We start from the raw sequence: 19,681 nt of genomic DNA on the forward strand, positions 1-19,681 counted from the left end.
TGATGGACTGAACCTCTGAACCTGTAAGCCAGCCCCAATTAAATGTTGTCCTTATAAGAGTTGCCTTGGTCAGGGTGTCTGTTCACAGCATTGAAACCCTAACTATGACAGGGGGATACCTAGGGGAGGTAAGAAGAAGAAGGGGAAGGGTGAGTGGGGAGTGACTCTGTGAGGGGAGACCAGGAAGGAGGGTAGCAATTGTGATGTAAAAGAAATTTTAATTAATTAAAAAATAATAAAAATAGGGGTTGGGGATTTAGCTCAGCGGTAGAGCGCTTGCCTAGCAAGCGCAAGGCCCTGGGTTCGATCCCCAGTTCCGAAAAAAAAGAAAAGAAAAAAAAATAATAAAAATAATATGCAGGGGCTGGAGAGATGGCTCAGCGGTTAAGAGCACCCGACTGCTCTTCCAGAGGTCACGAGTTCAATTCCCAGCAACCACATGGTGGCTCACAACCATCTGTAAAGAGTTCTGATGCCCTCTTCTGGTGTATCTGAAGACAGCTACAGTGTACTTATATATAATAAATAAATAAATCTTTTAAAAAAAAAATAATATGCAGGCGGGGCTGGGGATTTAGCTCAGTGGTAGAGCGCTTACCTAGGAAGCGCGAGGCCCTGGGTTCGGTCCCCAGCTCCGAAAAAAAGAACAAAAAAAAAAAATATATATATGCAGGCAAACATCAATGAACAAAAAATAAAAGTAAGTTATTTCTTTTTGTAATAGCCATGTGCCACTAAGCCTGGCTTTTGTTGAAATTCTTAACATTATTTTTGTGAAGTAAATATTAAAAACATTCCAAAAGTTAAAGTAAAAAAGGATGAAATAAAAATAAGTATTAACATTCAAGTATTTTCTTCTCCTACTCTTCTTCTTGTTATTTTTTTAAGGATTTATTTATTCAAGCAAGGCAGTTGTGGTGCATGCCTTTAATCCCAGCACTCAGGAGGCAGAGGCAGCAGATCTCTTGAGTTTGAGGCCAGCCTGGTTTACAGATTGAGTTCCAGGAAAGCCAGAGCTACATGGAGAAACCTTGCCTCAAGTAAGTAAGTAAGTAAGTAAGTAAGTAAGTAAGTAAATAAATAAATAAAATGAACAGATATCTCTTCTCCTTTGGTTCCCCCAGATCCAAGCCCCCCAGTCTCCTTCCAGATTTTCAATAGAATACCTGTGGCAGCCTTCCCCACCCTACTCCCATCTCCTGTGGATCCCACAGGTCTTCCCCACACTGTCTGTCTTAGTCAGGATTCCTATTCCTGCACAAATATCATGATCGAGAAGCAAGTTGGGGAGGAAAGGGTTTATTCAGCTTACACTTCCACATTGCTGTTCATCACCAAAGGAAGTCAGGACTGGAACTCAAGTAGGAGCTGATGCAGAGGCCATGGAGGGATGTTTCTTACTGGCTTGCTTCCCCTGGCTTGCTCAGCTTGCTCTCTTATAGAACCCAAGACCACCAGCCCAGGGACGGCACCACCCACAATGGGCTGGGTCCTCCCCCCTTGATCACTTGTTGAGAAAATGCCTTACAGCTGGGTCTCATGGAGGCATTTCCTCAACTGAGGCTCCTTTTTCTGTGATAACTCTAGTTTGTGTCAAGTTGATACACAAAACCAGCCAGTACACTGTTCCAGCCCCCAAACCCGTTAGGCACCAGCTGCTAACCCAAGGGTCGCTCCTCCCAGGACAAAGGCCAGATCCACACCTCCTTTTTGCTCCTCCAACTCCAACACCCCCACCCCCAACCCCGTCGCATCCCAGATCTGTAGCAGAAGATCTGCTGTGGCCCGGCCAGGATCGCAAAGACCTTCTCCAACCCTCTTTTCCCAAACTCATTCCAGTACCCCAGCAGGCGCACCAGCTCAGCAGGGCAGGAAAATAGTCAACACCCATCTGCAAATCCAAAATGGAAAACAGAAACCAAGGAAATTTTAAAACACCTACTCAACAGAGACAAATCCAGAAATCAGCACCCAGACCAAAAATCCTGCCAAACCCAGACGCCTAGACACCAATAGGGGCTGGGGATTTAGCTCAGCGGGTAGAGCGCTTACCTAGCAAGCGCAAGGCCCTGGGTTCCGTCCCCAGCTCCGGGAAAAAAAAAAAATCCATTTAATAGATTCAAGATGGCGCTGGTCTCCAGAACCAGTACCGAAGGGCCACTCGGAGGAGACTGAGAGACCCAAGGAGGTTTCACGGTGAGACTCGTGGAGGATATCTCCAGGACAACTAAAAAAGGCAGGTCTCATTGGAAGATGCTTTTAAGAATGGTTTCATGGAATTGGAAAAAAAGATAGCACACGGTGGAGAGAAGCGGAGCAGGAGACACCACTGAGGTAACAGGTGTGGAGCATGGGAGGACAAAGGCTTGGGCCACCACCTGCCCCACCTTGCCCTGTCGCTGCCGACTGGCTAGGCATACAGCCGCCATTCACACTGTTAATCCTCCTTAAGGAAGAAGAGTGCCAAGGGTCCGAGGCAATGCCTGCAGGCTGCAATCAGGATGTCATACCCAGGATGCCAGCAGGACAGTGGGCAGGATGGTTAGCGCAGCATGGAGCTTACATAGGTCCTGCCCCAGGACATACTGACCTCCCTAGCTCTAGCAACAAGATACCAGAGATGAAGAATGGTTCCTTTCTGCCTTACATCTTCCCCAAAGACTTCTGTGGGCATGCTACCGCCACAGGCCAAGGAGATACCCATGGCCGAACTGATGTCGGGTGGTCTGCGCTGTAGGAAGCTGCTATGGGCAAGGGAGCTTCTTTTGCAGTGGTATTGATGACTGCAGACGCGTAATTGAGAATGAGAGATACCAAAGGCTTCTGTGATGGCCCCCTCCCAAGAAAAGAAAAGAAGGAAGGGAGGGAAGGAGGGAGGGTGGAATTTCAAGCAGGAAGCTATTGAAGAGTCCTTAAAAATCATGATAGAGATTCTGAAATGTAGCTTTTCACAGCTGATGGCTTCTGGAGAGGGTTAGGGTGGGGAAGGACTTAAGTTCTCTTAAAGGGGCTGGCCACTGGGAGTTTGACTATGCTCCAATGAGTATATGGTCGACACAAATTGGACTTGTGGGGTTTTTTTCCTTTGCTTTTTTTGGGGGGGGCGGGGTGTGCAAGGGTGGGAAGGTGGCCCTGGGAAGAATAAGAAGCTTGTGTGATCAGGGTGCATTGTATGACACCCCCAAACAATTAGTAAAAATATGTTGGGGTAAAAACACACAACAGCCTGGGCAGTACGTCTCCACTGCAGCCCAGTTGTCGTACCAAAGCTGGGAGGGGAAAGACGATACAGCAGAGGGAAAGAATGTGGAGAGAGACAGCTGGAACCGAGGGGCATTTGGGGGCTAAATGGAAACCTAGAGCGGTGGAAACTTCCTAAAACATATGAAGGTGCTCCTAATGAGGTCACCTAATAAGGGGGGACATGGAATTTCAACTGGCCATCTCTTTTCAGCAAACCAGGCTTTCAGTGTCGGGACTGGGTTGCATTCAGTTGAGCCGTTGGCCAAGGGGGGGCGTTCCATGAAAATCTCCAAACAACCCAGGCTGTTGTTGCTCTCTGCAAACTGGAAGGTGGGCAGATCACTGCCAAGGACAGCACCCACATAACTCATTGATCATCAAATCCAGCTGGTGCCTACATGGAGCCTTCACCCCTTCAACATTCTAGTGTCTTTGTTTACTGAAGGTAACCTGCAGGCTACCAAAAGGGAAACATCAACCCAGCCACAGAACTTCTGACATATAATCTGTCCTGCCTGCAAAATATGCTAGGGCAATGGTGACACAGAACTTAGGGGAGTGGCCAATCAATGTCTGGTTGATGATTTAAGGTTCACTCTGTGAGACAGAACCCATACTCAACACTGCTTGGGTGACCAAGACCCAGAGACAATATAGATAGCCCAGAAACCAAATACTACTGGTCTTAAAAAAAAAAAAAAAAAAAAAGGGGGGTTGGGGATTTAGCTCAGTGGTAGAGCGCTTGCCTAGCAAGCGCAAGGCCCTGGGTTCGGTCCCAGCTCCGAAAAAAAAAAAAAAAAAAAAGATATGACTTCTAATGATATTCTGCTATATTTATACACCAGTGCCTTCATCATCATCAGAGAAGCTTCTGCAGATGGAGATACAGAAATACAGAGCAGACATTTTACTTCAAGAGCCTAATTGGGATTTCTCTATCAAATCCTTCCCCTCAGAGCTCAGGGAACCCTTCAGAGGTGGCAGAAAACAAGATGGGATGAAAGACAACAGGAGGGGCTGGAGAGATGGCTCAGTGGTTAAGAGCACCCGACTACTCTTCCAGAGGTCCTGAGTTCAATTCCCAGCAACCACATGGTGACTCACAGCCATCTGTAAAGAGATCTGATGCCCTCTTCTGGTGTGTCTGAAGACAGCTACAGTGTACTTATATATAATAAATGAATAAATCTTAAAAAAAAAAAAAACTAGTTATTTAGGGGGTTGGGGATTTAGCTCAGTGGTAGAGCGCTTGCCTAGGAAGCGCAAGGCCCTGGGTTCGGTCCCCAGCTCCGGGGGGGCGGGGGGGGGAAGCCACCATGAAAGACAACAGGAGAGCGAGGCCCTTTCAATTAGCTAAGCAAGGTACATTATGAACTCAAAGACTGAAGCAACAAGCAGAGCCTGCATGGTCCTCTACATATATATTATAGCTTTTAGTTTTTCTATAGGACTATATATGAGTGGGTCTTTGATTTTTTTTTTTTTTTTGGTTCTTTTTTTTCGGAGCTGGGGACCGAACCCAGGGCCTTGCGCTTCCTAGGCAAGCGCTCTACCACTGAGCTAAATCCCCAACCCCTGATTTTTTTTTTTAAGATTTATTTATTTTATATATGAGTACACTGTCACTGTCTTCAGACACACCAGAAGAGGGCATCGGATCCCATTACAGACAGTTGTGAGACACCATGTGGTTACTGGGAATTGAACTCAGGACCTCTCGAAGAGCAACTAGTGCTCTTAACCGCTGAGCCATCTCTCCAGCCCAGGTCTTTGATTTTTGTGTGTGTCCTTGGGGCTCTTTTCCTTCTTTTGCTTTGCCTTGTCTAACTTCGATATGATGGGTTCTGCTTTACCTTATTCTATTTTACTTTGTCGTTTGGTTGTCTTGGTAAATGAAAATGGCTCCCACAGGCCCATAGGGAGTGACACTATTAGGAGGTGTGGCCTTGTTGGAGTGGGTGTGGCCTTGTCAGAGGAAGTGTGTCACCGGAGTGGGCTTTGAGGTCTCAGATGCTCAAGCCAGGCCCAGTGCCTCACGGTCTTCCTGCGCCTGCAGATCCTGATGTAGATCTCAGCTAACTCTCCAGCACCGTGGCTGCCTGCATGCTACCATGCTTCTCGACATGACAATAACGGACTAAGCCTCTGAACCTGTAAGTCAGCCCCAATTAAGTGTTTTTCTTTGTAAGAGTTGCCATGGTCATGGGGTCTCTTCACAGCAACACAACACTAAGATAGTTGTAATCTCTTAGACTGTTCTTTTCTAATGAAAAGACAGGAAGTGGAACAGGAGGGGAGGGGAAGTGGGGGTAGAGGGCAGGGAAACTGTAATCAGGATATATTGTATGAGAGAAGAATACTTTCAATAAAAAAGGAAAAATGGGTTAAAAAGATTTATGAGTCTTCTGCTTCCATGCATGTCTGGTGTCCTAAGTGGTCAGAAGAGAGAGCTGAATTTCCTGCAATTAGAATCATGAATGGTTGGTTGTCAGCTGCCATGGGTGCTGGGAATCAAACCTAGGTCCTCTGCAAGGACAAGTGCTCTTAACCATCAAGGCTTAATTTTTAATTTTATGCACATGGGTGTTGTGCCTGATCATAAGGGAGCTAGGAACTGAACCCAGGTTCCCCAGTGCTCTTAACCTCTGGGCCATCACACCAGCCTTTCTTCCTTTTGCTTTATGCACTGGTACCTAAATGCTATAAAGAAACACAAACTTTCAAGTTTGGTTTATGACTGTTTTGTTTGTTTTTGGTAGAATGAATGATTCTGTGTCAGAGAAAAATTACTGTGACACATCTTGATATGGTATTTGTATCCATAGTGATATGCTAAGGAAGTATTACGTAACTCCCAAGTTAACAGCAAGACTTTGACTTAAATCAGCACACTCTGGACCCTTGTCTAGAATCACAGAAATGTTAATAAGCCCAGTTAAAATATAGCCAAAACAATTCTTTAAGTTTTTAATGTACTCATAAAGCCACTTGTTTATCAGTTTGATTTGGGTGCACCCAACAGGGCAAACAATCTAGCAAAATCTGCCTTTGAGATGTAATCGCTCTTAGAAGTGACTATACGAGAAGCTTCTGGAAATGTCATTTGTCTTTCAATTTCAATAGAACCCAACTCAACTGCCAATCCCATGCACTCCTCCCTCATGGATGTCTTACTCACGTCTATATTAGACATGTAAGATGTAAAAAGCCAAAATATCCAACATATATAGACTTGAATACTTATTAGTGTGTTTATTAGTACATCTGAAACCAGAAGTTCTCGCACTAGCAATCCTCCCACCCCTATCTTTTAAGTGCTGGGGTTACAGGTATACACCTATTTAATTAAATTTTCAGGGGTGGGTTTTCCCAGAGACGGGGTTTCATGGTGTAGCTCTGGCTGCCCTGGGACTTGCTCTGCAGACCAAGCTGGCCTCAGACTCCAGGAGGCCCACCTGCCTCTACCTCCTGAGTGCTGGGATTAAAGGTGTGCATCACTACTGCCCCGCTGAATTAATACATCTTTAAGTGGACATTTACTTGGATTGAGGAACAAAAGTTTGTATAGCAATTAGGAATGGCCTTGCACTCTTAACTGGAGAGGGCAATTGTCAACAGCTTAAACACAACATACTTTGTACCAACACCTATAAATAACACCTGTTCAAGGGAACTTGAAACCTTCACATGGCAATAACAATGCCTCAGCAGCAGACAGCGAACTGTGCCCTGAATATTTAGGCCCTGATCTATTTTGGGTTGGCGGCACCAATCTATCTCCAGTTCCGCTCGTTCTTTTTTTTTTTTACATTTATTTATTTATTATATATAAGTACACTGTAGCTGTCTTCAGACACACCAGAAGAGGGCATCAGATCTCATTACAGATGGTTGTGAGCCACCATGTGGTTGCTGGGATTTGAACTCAGGACCTCTGGAAGAGCAGTCAGTGCTCTTAACCGCTGAGCCATCTCTCCAGCCCCAGTTCCGCTCGTTCTTACCATCTGGCTCTACCATGCTAGCAAGAAATTCAGTCTTACGCAAGGTGTGACGCACACCAGCAACAACTCCCGGGAAGGAGACTCCGAGGTAGAGACCAGCCACGAGTGTATGATGAGGGCCTGTCTCACAATCTTTTACTTTCCTTTTCCTTGTGTTCCTAGGTAATTATTGTATGATAGAAATTTTTCAGCCTTGCTTTTACTGGAAGCCTTAAAAGCTAACCAAGAGGGCTGGAGAGATGGCTCAGCGGTTAAGAGCACTGACTGCTCTTCCAGAGGTCATGAGTTCAATTCCCAGCAACCACATGGTGGCTCACAACCATCTGTAAAGAGATCCGATGCCCTCTTCTGGTGTATCTGAAGACAGCTACAGTGTACTTATATATAATAAATAAATAAATCTTTAAAAAAAAAAAAAAAAAAAAGCTAACCAAGACCCAGCTGCCCTAGAACCACCATGCAAAATAATATGCTAATAGCCCAGGCAAATGAAAAGATGTGAGACCCAGACAGTTCAACAGGCAGTAAGGAATTCACACTGCCACGGTTACTAAGTATCACAGGGACCATCTGGTTAGAACCAGAAACTGACTTCCCCAGAAGTTTCCCCTAACAATTTCAAACCTAATGACCCTTCCTTTCTCTTCAGTTCAGGTGTATTTAATATGCAGCTAACTAGATGCACAACTCTTAAACTTAGTTCAATGATCTTAGAAAACAGATTTGTAATGAAAAAGAGCATTTCTCTCTATTGGAATCCTTGCAGAAACAAGCTGTAGTGTCGCTTATCTGTAATCCCAGAAAGCTGAGGCAGGAGGATCACCTGACTAGCCTCACTGTGGTAAGCTTCAGACCAGCAGCCAAGGATACAAAGGGGAGACTTTAAAACAGAATTCTTGGATTATCCAAGCCCCTCCCACATATGTATGGACACATACATACATTCTTTATATAATATAGAGACTGTTAGCCCTTCAAGGCTAAAATCAGGAAAACATAAACTGGGCCCTTTGTATTTCTGAATAAAACAAGCAGAAAACTGAACATCAGTGTAATGTTAAAAGGCAGGCTAAACCCTCCCACTAAACCCCAGGAGTATGCATGAGGCTGCATCTCCAGATTCCCTCGGTTGTCTAGCAGTCTCTCTCATTAAAGAAATCCAACAGAAAACAGCTGGCAATCCATTCAGTCTGGCTGTGTGAAAAGCAGGTCACCTTAGGTAATTTTTAGCAATCCTTCTTTGGTCCTTAACTTCCTAAGAATGAACCTAATTTGTGTCCCCTTTTACAAAGACAGGTCAATAAATCCACTAACATTAAAAAGGAAACATGGGACAAAAATTTGCTATGCTAAAATTAGCTTGTCAAAAAAACCCCAAAAACCAACAATTCAGTGTTTATCCATATTTAATGAACTATGTTTCTGAAAACCCAAGACTATTCCTAATACAGGAGCTTCTTAAGTAAGGGGACAATTTAAGAATAGCACCAATGGTTAGCTTACACTTTTTTCCTAGGGGAGGGTACCTTAATTTTTTGATTTTAGGACTAAATCTTTTTTCAATACTAGTTTTTAAAATAACAAACTCATAGACATCATGAATAGATGGGTTTATTTAGCAGTAAGTTTGAAACTCTTGCTTTAAGCAAGGGTACTACAGTAATTGTATCAGGAACAGACATTTCCTACATTGTCAAATATATAAAAGTTCCTTTGCACTTTCAACACTGATCAACAAGCAGATTCAGTCCATGTTACTTTGATGTATATCTACTCAGTTAACCCAAGCTTCTTCTTCAGAGACTCTGGCATCTCAGGTGGAGGAGGGCGAGGGAGCCTGAAGTAGACCTTCACAGAGTCATAGATGAACCACTGCAGTGCCGTCAGAGTGCCAATCATGATGATTCGGGCGAAGAGCCCCTTCCATACACCTGGTTCAGAGAAGAAAGGTGAGCGTACAAACCAGCGCCATCTACCCAAGCAGTGCCAGGTCCCAGGAGAGCCTAACTTACCTCTAAAGCCAAGCCTCTGCAGGACCTGAGAGGCAGTGCTGCCTTTCTCTTTATTCAGCACAGAGACCACAGAGTCAGCAGGGTGAGAGACAATCGCACAAAAGACTCCGGCTGTGGGGAAAGGGAAGTAAAAAAGAAAATCAAGATACTCTAGTAAAATTCCCGCCTCAGCATCCCAAGTGCTAGGATTACAAGCATGTGTCACCACACTGGCTTCAACTTTACTATTCAAAACATGAAAACTTAGATCTACTCATTACATGCATGAGTGTTTCCCTGCATATATGTTGTGTGTACCCATGTGCATGCTTTGTATGCCCACACAGATGAGAAAAGGGCACCATGTCACCTGGAAACAGAGTTACAGATGCATTGTCAAGCGTGATGGGTGGCATATACAGAACTATATAGAAAGATTTTTAGAAAGTAATGAGTATCTAGAATCCAGCAGAACATAAAAACAGGAAGATAAAAATACTTCCTGGACTTTGGAAATTTTCCTTCACAAAGGAACCAAGAATGGAAGTGATATAATTTGTATATAAGTTCATGAACAAGTGTGTTCTAAATAATTCATTCCAGCCAGGGTGTAGTGATGCACACCTTCAATCCCGTACTTGGGGGACTGAGGCAAGTGGATCTGTAGCCATCCTGGTCTACACATTGAGTTCTAAGACAGTCAGGGTTATAAACTAAGACCCTGAAATATATACATGGACAAATGGATGGATGGATGGACAGATGGACAGACAAGTCATACCTATGTAACCTGCCACAAATGTCACAACCAGCTGCTCTGCCTTTGTACATTCACTTCGGGGCTTAGGAACCACAAATTTGTACAAAGCTTCAACAGTCCGTTCAAAGCAGGCGAACTTCATCATGGTGTATGGGATCTGTCTCATCCACAGAGGAGCAACACCCTTGTAGAACCTAGGAAATAAGGACACTAATTTAAATAGGTGCCCAAGTGAATTTAGCAGATATTTTCACCGTCTACAGAAGTGTCCGCACACCAGTCGAGTCCTGACAGTAACACATGACAGCATAACGCGTGTCACTGCCGTCAGAACCTGAGGACTAACATGCAGGTGTATTAGTCTCACATGCCAATGACTCAAGCACCTTTGACTGTACAACCAACAAAGTTGCTGGATGTTTCCTGGACTGGAACTACAAGAAACAAGAAGTTTACAGGTAGAACTCAGTTCAAGATTCATCCACAAAGGTGGATCTAAGGAAGCATGTTGGCATCCAAACCATGCAAACTGACTGTGTACATCAGAAATGTCCTAACAAGCCCATCCACCTGAGTCAACAGATATATAGATAAGTATCAAGCCATTTTCAGACAGACAAAAGGACCTGATCTTAGGTCTCCCCCGTGACTAGATTTAGGAAATGCTCACTCACGCATTTAAGCCTTCTTCTTTATACATTTTGGGGACAGCTTCCCTCAGTGTGTTGGCATAGCCAGGCTGGGTTTGAATTCGAACTTTAGCAGCTTCCATAGGAGCCAGGGCAATGTCAGCAAAGAACTCAGCACTGGCAGAAGCAGCTAGATACAGTGATGTACGCCACAGATAGGTGTTCTCCTAAAAGTCAACACACAGGAAGGACAGATATGAACTGCTGCCACACCGGCCTTTTCCATCTAACGTCCTTGACAATGTAACTTCAGAGACTTTAAAAATATTCCTCTCCCTGTTTTTGGTTTAAGTTCTAACTTCATCAGTCTATCCCAGTTTAGCCTTGTTGTATGGGACAGTCTGGCTTCAAAAATAACAATATAGGGATTGGGGATTTAGCTCAGTGGTAGAGCACTTGCCTAGGAGTGAGCAAGGCCCTGAGTTCGGTCCCCAGCTCCGAAAAAAAGAACCAAAAGAAAAAAAAAAAAAACACCAAAACAATATAGGGCTGGAGAGATGGCTCAGTGGTTAAGAGCACTAACTGCTCACATATATATATAATAAATTAAATCTTAAAAAAAACCCAAAATATACCTAAATGCTAGGAAACAAATGTACGTTAGCCACCTGACTTGTCTGAACTACTCTTATTACACAGTTCATGAATAACACAATATCAGAATGAGTTTATATTGTCTCTCAGCCTTGTGAATACAAGGTATATGCTCTCTGAATATGCATATACAGTAATCCTATACTACACAAAAGGAGCCCCACACTGTTCTTACACTAGCACACATACCGACCATTCTCAGAAATTCAACAGAGTACATTAAGACATGTCGTTCATTATTTCTGGGGCCATTTCATCAGCCATAAAACAAGATACGTCAAACAAAAAGCACTATATTCTTTCTCAAACACTTGGGACATTTAATGTCAAAATAAAATCACATACCTCACCAAGTATGTTGCTATATAAGGCTTTGAAGACTTCATAAAAGCCGAATTTGCAGAGCCCTTGCATGGAATAGCCAATCAAAGTTGGGGCCCATCCTTTAGCCAAACCACGAACGCCATCTTCTTTCAATGTAATGGAGAAACCATTAAATATGCCCTTGTACTTCTGAGGGTCCACCTTTAAAATGGGAAAATGTCAATATAAAAGAAACAGCTATGTTAATCTAACTGTACAATGGTTTTTTATTTGCCAAGATATTTACAATGAGTTTTATAAAAATAAGATTTAAGAATATCTAACACTTTATTCTACTATTGTGCTTTGTTTTAAAATTTAGCTACAAAAAAAGGTATATGTAAGTTCTTAGCTTAATATAAGCTAACACCTATGTTTTAAAAGCTGGTGTGGTGTATTCATGTATACATGCTTCTGTGTGCATTTATGTGGACACAGACTAGCTGGCCAGTGACCTCCAGGGACACTCCTACATCCATCTTGCTAGTGCTGGGATTAGAGACATGCATGACTGTTTTGACAGGTGCTTGGGAATATCGCCTAAGTTCTTCATGCTTACCTAACTAACAAACACTCTTAACTGAGCACTTTTCCCAGACTGGAAGGATTTTGGTGGTTAAAACAGGGTCTCTATTTCAGATTGCTCTCAAACTCATAGTGCGCTTCCTGCCTCTCTCCCAGAGGCTAGACTATAGGCATGAGCCACGACTTCCAGGCTCTATTTAGGACTGTTTTTATAAACAACTTCTACATTAAAGTCTAGCTTCCTTTAAACTATACTTAATTCTTAGATAGTCAAAACTATAAAATTCCAACACAAAAAGTAAGAAATAAAATAGTTCTTAAGATGTAAGTATGTATTCCTGACCCTGGAGTCCTTTAAGTAGATTGTACTACACCATGAGCAGCGTGAACATTAGATAACCAAACTAAATACAATTTTAACATGTACAGCATCTCTTGTGAGGTACAGAATTGCTTTACTTCTGAAATTTACTGCAAAGACGCGCATGTCTGAGGACTTACACTGGTATCTATTGTCTAAGAGCCATGTGGGTAAGGGAGCTTATCTCACTCTTCCTGCAGGTACTAGAAGGGTTGGTATACGTCACCTTCCTCTCTCCCTCCTAATATTTCACCTTCCTTTCTCTTTTAGGTAAGGAGACTTCTAATCCTGTTTGGGACAAATAAATTTTTAATGTTTGATTACTTTTCTTTCAATAATTATGATATTCAAATTATAAAAGACACAGAAGAGGCAATGCTCACAACTTTCCTATAAAGACAGTAAGAGCTTCTTTGAGAAATAAACATGTTCTTTGCCTCAGTATTTAGGGACAGGAAGTTACTTTACATAAGATGACACACAAGACTGCCCGTGTTAATACATAAAATACTTATGCAATGACTACTTGGGGTCTTGAATTAGTAGACCTTGAAAAAGACCTCTGGCCAGAACTGAACTGCAGCAGTTAAGATCCACTTAGAGTGAGAGCAGAACAAGTAATGATCTACTGTACATGTGAGAGGTGCATTAGAAGAAAGCTGGAGAGAGCTCAGTGAAAAATACATACTGTTCTCTTCCAGAGCTCAATTCCCAGCCCATAGCTACTCGTAAGTCCAACTCCAGGAGACCTGAAGATCTGACACCCTCCCTGGGTACCCACATATAGAAATAAAAATAGCAAAATAAATAAATAAATGGAGCTGGGGCTGTTTCTTGCTGAAGTCTGTAGCAGTTGGGATGTCTCCATTTCTCATTTGTGATGCTCTTTTAAAAAGTGGGAGTTGGGGCAGAAGAGATGGCTCATCAGTTAAAAGCAGTGGCTACTCCTCCAGAAGTTCTGGGTTCAATTCCCAGCACCCATACAGCGGCTCACCACCATCTATAACTTAGGTTCTAGGGAAGCAGATGCCCTCTTCCAGGCACACCGTGCACAAATATACAAGCAGACAAAATACCCTCACACAGGAAGTAGAAATAAACCTTTTCAAATGTAAGCAAAGCTGGAAGTGTAGCTCAGTGGTAGAGGGCGCTCCTAGCACACATATTCAAGGCCTTGATTCCAGCACAATATGTAATAATAAGAAATGAAGCGGGGCTGGGGATTTAGCTCAGTGGTAGAGCGCTTACCTAGGAAGCGCAAGGCCCTGGGTTCGATCCCCAGCTCCGAAAAAAAGAACCAAAAAAAAAAAAAAAAAAAAAAGAAATGAAGCCATCAAGTTGAGAGGGTGGGAGGTGGAGGCATGGGAGGGGGTTGTTGGGAGCAAACGGATGAGAAGTAATATAACTGTATTTTAGTTTAAAACAACTTTTTTATTAGTAAGATAAATCACATACACAAAACACATCAGGTCAGTTAACAGGCACTTGCCTGCCAACCCGCCAGAGCCTGAGCTCCATGCTTGAGTTTCCCATAGTTTAAATATAGAATCACCTCCCAAAAGGTGTCCATTTATCTCCACATCCACCCACCCACATAATATATATTACTTATATAACAAAAATGCAAATAACAAAAGTAAATAAAAACCACTCATGCCAATACAAACCTGCATGCGGCATTTTACTAAATCCAGAGGAACAACAGCAGTGTGTGTCAGCCCACAACTTAAGACCCCACCAAAGCCACACAGTGCATAATACTTCATGGAGCCAAATTCACAACTGTACTCTGTAATAAGACAAGACACACCGTGCATTTTAATACAGACTTGTATTAGTGCGCATCCACTTACCTCCTGGGTAGTTAGACCTCCAAACAGCTCGTTAGTAGTATAAGTTGTATATCTTACAACTTGTTTCAACAGTATGTTTTAGTTCAGCATGCAACACAAACCTGCATTCTGCATTTAACCAGATCTAGAGGAACCAATGCTGTATGTGTTGTGCCACAGCTAATAATTCCTCCGAGTCCACAGAGGATAAAGAATCTGCCAGATCCATATTCACAGCTATACTGCTCTGTTTGAGTGAAGAAAAAAGATCAATTATTTCTTCAGAGCCTACGGGAAGTCTAGGGGAATAGAAGAAAACTCAATTTCCTTTTCCTATAGCACTACCACTACTGTGCACTTTTAGCCACCAGGCACAATTGGGTAGAAAGATGAGTTTTCGTAAATTATATGAAAGTCACTGTCAAATCATATCGCTGAAATTATTAGGATGTGTATCTGTGAGATACTATTTTCTAAAACTTCCTGCATTGGTACTTCAACTAAAAGCAGTTTACTAAGAGCATCCTCCAAAAACAGCCCAAATTCAAAAAGGAGCACTTAACATGTACAAAGCTTGCTAACTTTAACGTTTACTCCAGCTATTAACCAACTACCCACTTATGAACTAAACCACATATGCCTAGTTCCCCCAGTCAAAAACATACAAAGGTTTGTTTTAGCTTTTGAAATCAGAGGAAAATGATATAGTGATAAAGAGATAGTGAAAGTTTTCCAATCACCCCATGAATAACTGGTGTGTGTGGTGTGTGTGTGTCTGTGTGTGTTGGATTTCTGTTTTATAGGCACAATGTAGGTAACGTTCTCTTGAGGTCTATAATTCAGCTGTCTGGTTTCCCTTGTACATATGTTCCATAGGATTTAAAACATACAAAAACAGTCAGCTACTTCGAATCCCAAAACATAAACTCAAAGGAATGCACGCACGCCTCTTATAATCTTCAAGTCACCTTCTGCACCATTAGCACCAAAAGCACCCAATCCCATTACCTCAAATACAATCAAATGAAAAGATTATCAAAAAAACTTGGAAAAGGAGATCAAAGGAGACTTTTCCAGACTTAAAAAGAGGCAAATCAAATAAGACTTTATGGAGTTGCAACTGTGACAAACTAGTGATTAAAAAGGACACTTTACCCAGTAGACTTGGCTGACCAAGCGGGCTCATGGGTTGGGGGTTAGATAAAGAAGTTGGTTACCACCTCTCTGCCTCTACTCCCTTGGGGACACGGAGGTCACTGAGTGGCGCTGGGCCTGGGCCCTTCCACGCCCTTGAGGGAGGGCCAAGGATCCGACAGCGGCCTAGGGCGTCAGAGCTGACATCCCAGGGTCAGCTAGAGACCGGTTCTCAGGTCCAGGGCTGGAGCGTCCTTCCTCGACCTCCCTATCCGGCCCAGGTCTCGTAGGCAGAGCGGGGAACAGCACGAAACCAGTGCTCGCACAGGGCAGGGTGTGACCTCACCTTCCACGGCGGCGGCAGCCAGGTGGCGGGAACGCCGGGGCGGACCTGGGGGGCTGCGGGGACCCGACACATCGTGCACCAGCTGCAGATGTGGCGCGTTGAAGGGGTTCGCCCGCGCCAGGTGCGCTACGGACGAGAACATCCTCCTGCGGGGGAGACAGAGGGTGGAGGTGAGAGAGACCCGGCGCCGGGCAATGTCAAAGGAGCCCCGCGAGACATGCCGGGCTTTGCGCCCTTGAGGAGGTCACAGCTTCTTCCCCAGGGACGCCGAGCCCGGCCAGGCCCACGGCCAAGGCGGCGGCCACAAGGGACTCAAGGCTCTGCACCCCGCACCCTCCGCGGCGAGGCCCGGCCGCGTTCACTTGCCTAAGATGGCGAACACCCAACCGCTCGCTGGGCAAGGTTGCGGCTCACAGAGGCCGAATGTCCTCCCCGCCCGAAGATCCGTGCCCTTCGCGCAGCGTCACCGTGACGCACGCAGAGCGTCACTGCGCCGCGCGCTGCCCATTTGCAGAGAGGAGCGCAGAGCCTGGACGTCATCGCGTCCTCCTAGCAACCTTATCCCCGCCCCCGTCCACCCCCAGCCCTTCCGGCCGGGCTAGTGCGCAGGAGGATTCCTACTACGCAGGCGCATATCCGGAGCGGGTGGGCCCCCCCTTTTTTTAAATGTGCAGTGTTGGCCTTGGACTAGCGGGCGACCTACCCACTCTGTCCCTTAACCTTCGGGTGTTTCTCTTTGGCGCCAGGAATTTTTACACGTCTTTAAGTGATTGTCGGCATAAACTTTTTTTTTTTTTTGGTTCTTTTTTTCGGAGCTGGGGACCGAACCCAGGGCCTTGCGCTTCCTAGGTAAGCGCTCTACCACTGAGCTAAATCCCCAGCCCCCGGCATAAACTTTTTAAGACAGGAATGCTTAAGTGATATTTTATTCAGGGATTGAAGTTACGATATCGCTATAAGATCTTATGCCGGAATTCCTGCCATCATCGGACGTTTTTAGAAAAAATTCCACTCACTGACTTTAGACTACAGGCATGTCTAAATATTCCACCAAGTTCTGGTGGAAAGGATATACAGGAAGAATTCATACAATACATAAAACTGCTTCTGCCTCACAGCAACGTCCGTGGCGCCTGAAAACAGTCCATCAATGCTTCGTTCCTGCAGGCACAGGCATGCGCTGAAATGAAAGGGACCGATGGATTGTGTGTGCTTCAGACATTTAGAAGATCATTACTCTCATGTCGACAAGCGGGGGCCTAGTCCCATGAGGGAGAGTTTAGAAGGAATCAAACCTGTTATAATTCTTACTTTTAACATTTTCCTGGGAAATTTGCCTCATCTTTATCAAAATACTTTTAATTCAACCCAAGACACCACTAGAGCTGGCATGTTGTACTGACTATTGTAGTAATACTAGGTCAACCTCTGCATTCAATGCCCTGATGTGTCATTTTAAAAATTCGTAATACTTAAAAAGAAAAAAAGACCAAGACACCACATTGTCTTTCCTCTTGCCCTAGGTCCTTCAAATTATGAAGTTGATCCTGGATGGAAGAAATACTTTCAGGGTTTATGAAACATCAAAAAGATGGCTAAACGTTTAAAAGAAACAGGGTCAGAGACATAGTGCTTGCTACTCTTTCTGAGGTCTGACACTTGATTCCTAGGATTCACCTTGAACAGCCTGTAATTCTAGCTCTGGGGGATCGGACACCATCTTCTGGCTTCCATAGGCACCTGCTCTCATGTACACATATTCACACACACACACACACACACACACACACACACACACACTATTTTTAAAACCTTTAAAAATAAAATTTATAAGACATTTTTCCATAAAAACTTAAGAGGTACATTAGTTATATTTCTGCCGCCGTGATAAAACATCGTGACTAAGGGAACTTCTTTTTTTGTTTTTGGTTCTTTTTTTCGAAGCTGGGGACCGAACCCAGAGCCTTGCGCTTCCTAGGCAAGCGCTCTACCACTGAGCTAAATCCCCAAGCCCCCAAGGGAACTTCTAAAAGGAAGGTTTTATTTTGGCTTATACCTCCAGAGGGGTAAAAGTCTACCATGGTGGGGAGGCATGACAGCACACAGCACACGCTGGTAAGAACAGGAAGCTGAGACCTCACAGCTTCTATGACAGACAGGAAGCAGAGAGGGCAACCTGGAAGCAGGCACGGCTTTTACATCTCAAAGCCCGCCCCCGGGTACAAAATGCTTCCGGCAATGCCGCAAACCTCCACCAAGGGACCATGTGCTGGGGACTAACTACAGGGTCCTAACCACCTTAGAACTGGAGACCTAGCCGGGTGATACAAGAGGCTGTGAGTTCCATTACCAGCACCAAAATAGGAAAAGGAAGTGAGCATCCAGATAGCCTAGAGAAGAGTGCTTGCACCAAGCCTTCATCATCATCTGATTTCTGCATGTGCACCATGGTTCACATGCACCTACCACTCACAAAATAAATTTCTAAAATATATATCTAGGAAAAATATTAAAAATCTAACTTCTTGAAGTATTTATTATTGTGTTTGTCACACACACACACACACACACACACACACACACACACACACACACTCCATGTACATGTAGAGGTTAAAAAACAACTTCCAGTTGAATTTCTCCCTCTACCATATAGATCCTGGGGATAAAACTTGGGTATGTACTGCTTGGTGGTAAATACCTTTACCTGGTGAGTCATCCCAACAGCCTCCTAACTTTTCCATTTAACTTGCTAACACCTAACTATAGGTGGGTATATATTAAGAGAAAGTTGATCCTTATAAGTAAGGTCCAACGACACATACAAAAATGAGGAAGATAAACTTAAGACAGAGATGAAATTTTCATTTACTTATTAACATTGAGCATATAATAAGGAACAAATAATAAGAAACATTGAAAGAATCTATTTCTTCAAGAGCGGTGGACTGCTTGTCAATCAAGTTCTACCACTAAACAGATGCGTGGTGTCTGGCTCTCCACAAATGTGACAGCAACCCAGCTAAGTCCTGACACACAGGTAGGACTTAGATATCAGGAGTGTACGGCAAGAGCTGGCTGTCCAGTGAGATGGCGTTAACGGACAAGCCACTTCCACTGGCCAAAGAAAGATCACAGAGTCACTGCTGTCTCCTAGCGACCTTGTAGAGCCCTCTCCAGCCCTGTTACACTCCCTCCTTCCAGACTGGCATGAGTCTCAGGAAGAATTCATCAATAGAGGATCTAGGAAGGGCAGTTATGACAAATAAAGTAATAAGGACCCACACCCCTGTTTGCCTCAGGCCCTCACTCAGGCCTGGCTCATCCACATAATTTGATCTTGTGTAGACAAAGGTTCATAAACTCAAAGGTTTATAAAATGATTCTTAGAGTATAGTAACTACTTTTTAATCTACTCCTGCCTTCTCCCAACACCAGACAATACTGTTACAGTTGGATAAAGCTGGTGCCCTTCACCTAGGCACAACATGTGTATCTGACTTTGAAGCTGGTAGGCGAGATCCAGGGCTCGCTGGGAGAGCTATGTGTTTATCTGTTCTGTCAACAAGGTGACCTTCATGTGGTAAAGGCTGCTGCTTTGCCTCCTGAGTGCTACACAGGTTTCTCCTATACTTTAACCCCCGAATCAAAACCGCATAGGGAAAAGAAGTCTGGGAAATATAGTTGCAGCTTAACCAAAGAGGAGAGACGTCACAGGGCTGGTTTGACAGCTCAGCAGGTAAAGGTGCTTACTGTGCAGGCTTGAAGACCCAAGGTCAATTCCTACAGTTCCCATAAAAATGGAAGAAAAAAAAAACCAACTCTATGAAGTTGTCCTCTTC

General features: G+C 44.0%; 1 protein-coding gene and 1 non-coding gene across 5 annotated transcripts; both read right to left on the minus strand.

Annotated features, from left to right (window-relative positions):
* Window positions 1-8,839: 8,839 nt before the first annotated feature.
* Window positions 8,840-16,361, minus strand: Slc25a3 (solute carrier family 25 member 3). 4 transcript variants are annotated; one of them, NM_139100.2, is made up of 8 exons: window positions 16,206-16,303; window positions 15,840-15,985; window positions 14,195-14,316; window positions 11,624-11,803; window positions 10,670-10,851; window positions 10,017-10,189; window positions 9,257-9,367; window positions 8,840-9,175 (listed from the first exon to the last, which is right to left on the minus strand). In NM_139100.2, the coding sequence occupies exons 2-8, from the start codon at window positions 15,979-15,981 to the stop codon at window positions 9,015-9,017; spliced, it is 1,071 nt and encodes a 356-aa protein (NP_620800.2). In that variant the 5' UTR covers window positions 15,982-15,985; window positions 16,206-16,303; the 3' UTR covers window positions 8,840-9,014. The 4 variants fall into 4 exon arrangements, with proteins under 4 accessions (NP_620800.2, NP_001257717.1, XP_063119056.1 ...); NM_001270788.1 differs by lacking the exon at window positions 14,195-14,316 and adding an exon at window positions 14,482-14,606; XM_063262986.1 differs by having other exon boundaries at window positions 8,840-9,367; window positions 16,206-16,361.
* Window positions 10,260-10,505, minus strand: Snora53 (small nucleolar RNA, H/ACA box 53). Its single transcript, XR_005487704.1, has one exon. It is a non-coding gene; the product is annotated as a small nucleolar RNA SNORA53 (small nucleolar RNA).
* Window positions 16,362-19,681: the final 3,320 nt, after the last annotated feature.

Source organism: Rattus norvegicus, chromosome 7 (genome assembly GCF_036323735.1).
Source record: "Rattus norvegicus strain BN/NHsdMcwi chromosome 7, GRCr8, whole genome shotgun sequence".
Classification (NCBI taxonomy): domain Eukaryota; kingdom Metazoa; phylum Chordata; class Mammalia; order Rodentia; family Muridae; genus Rattus; species Rattus norvegicus.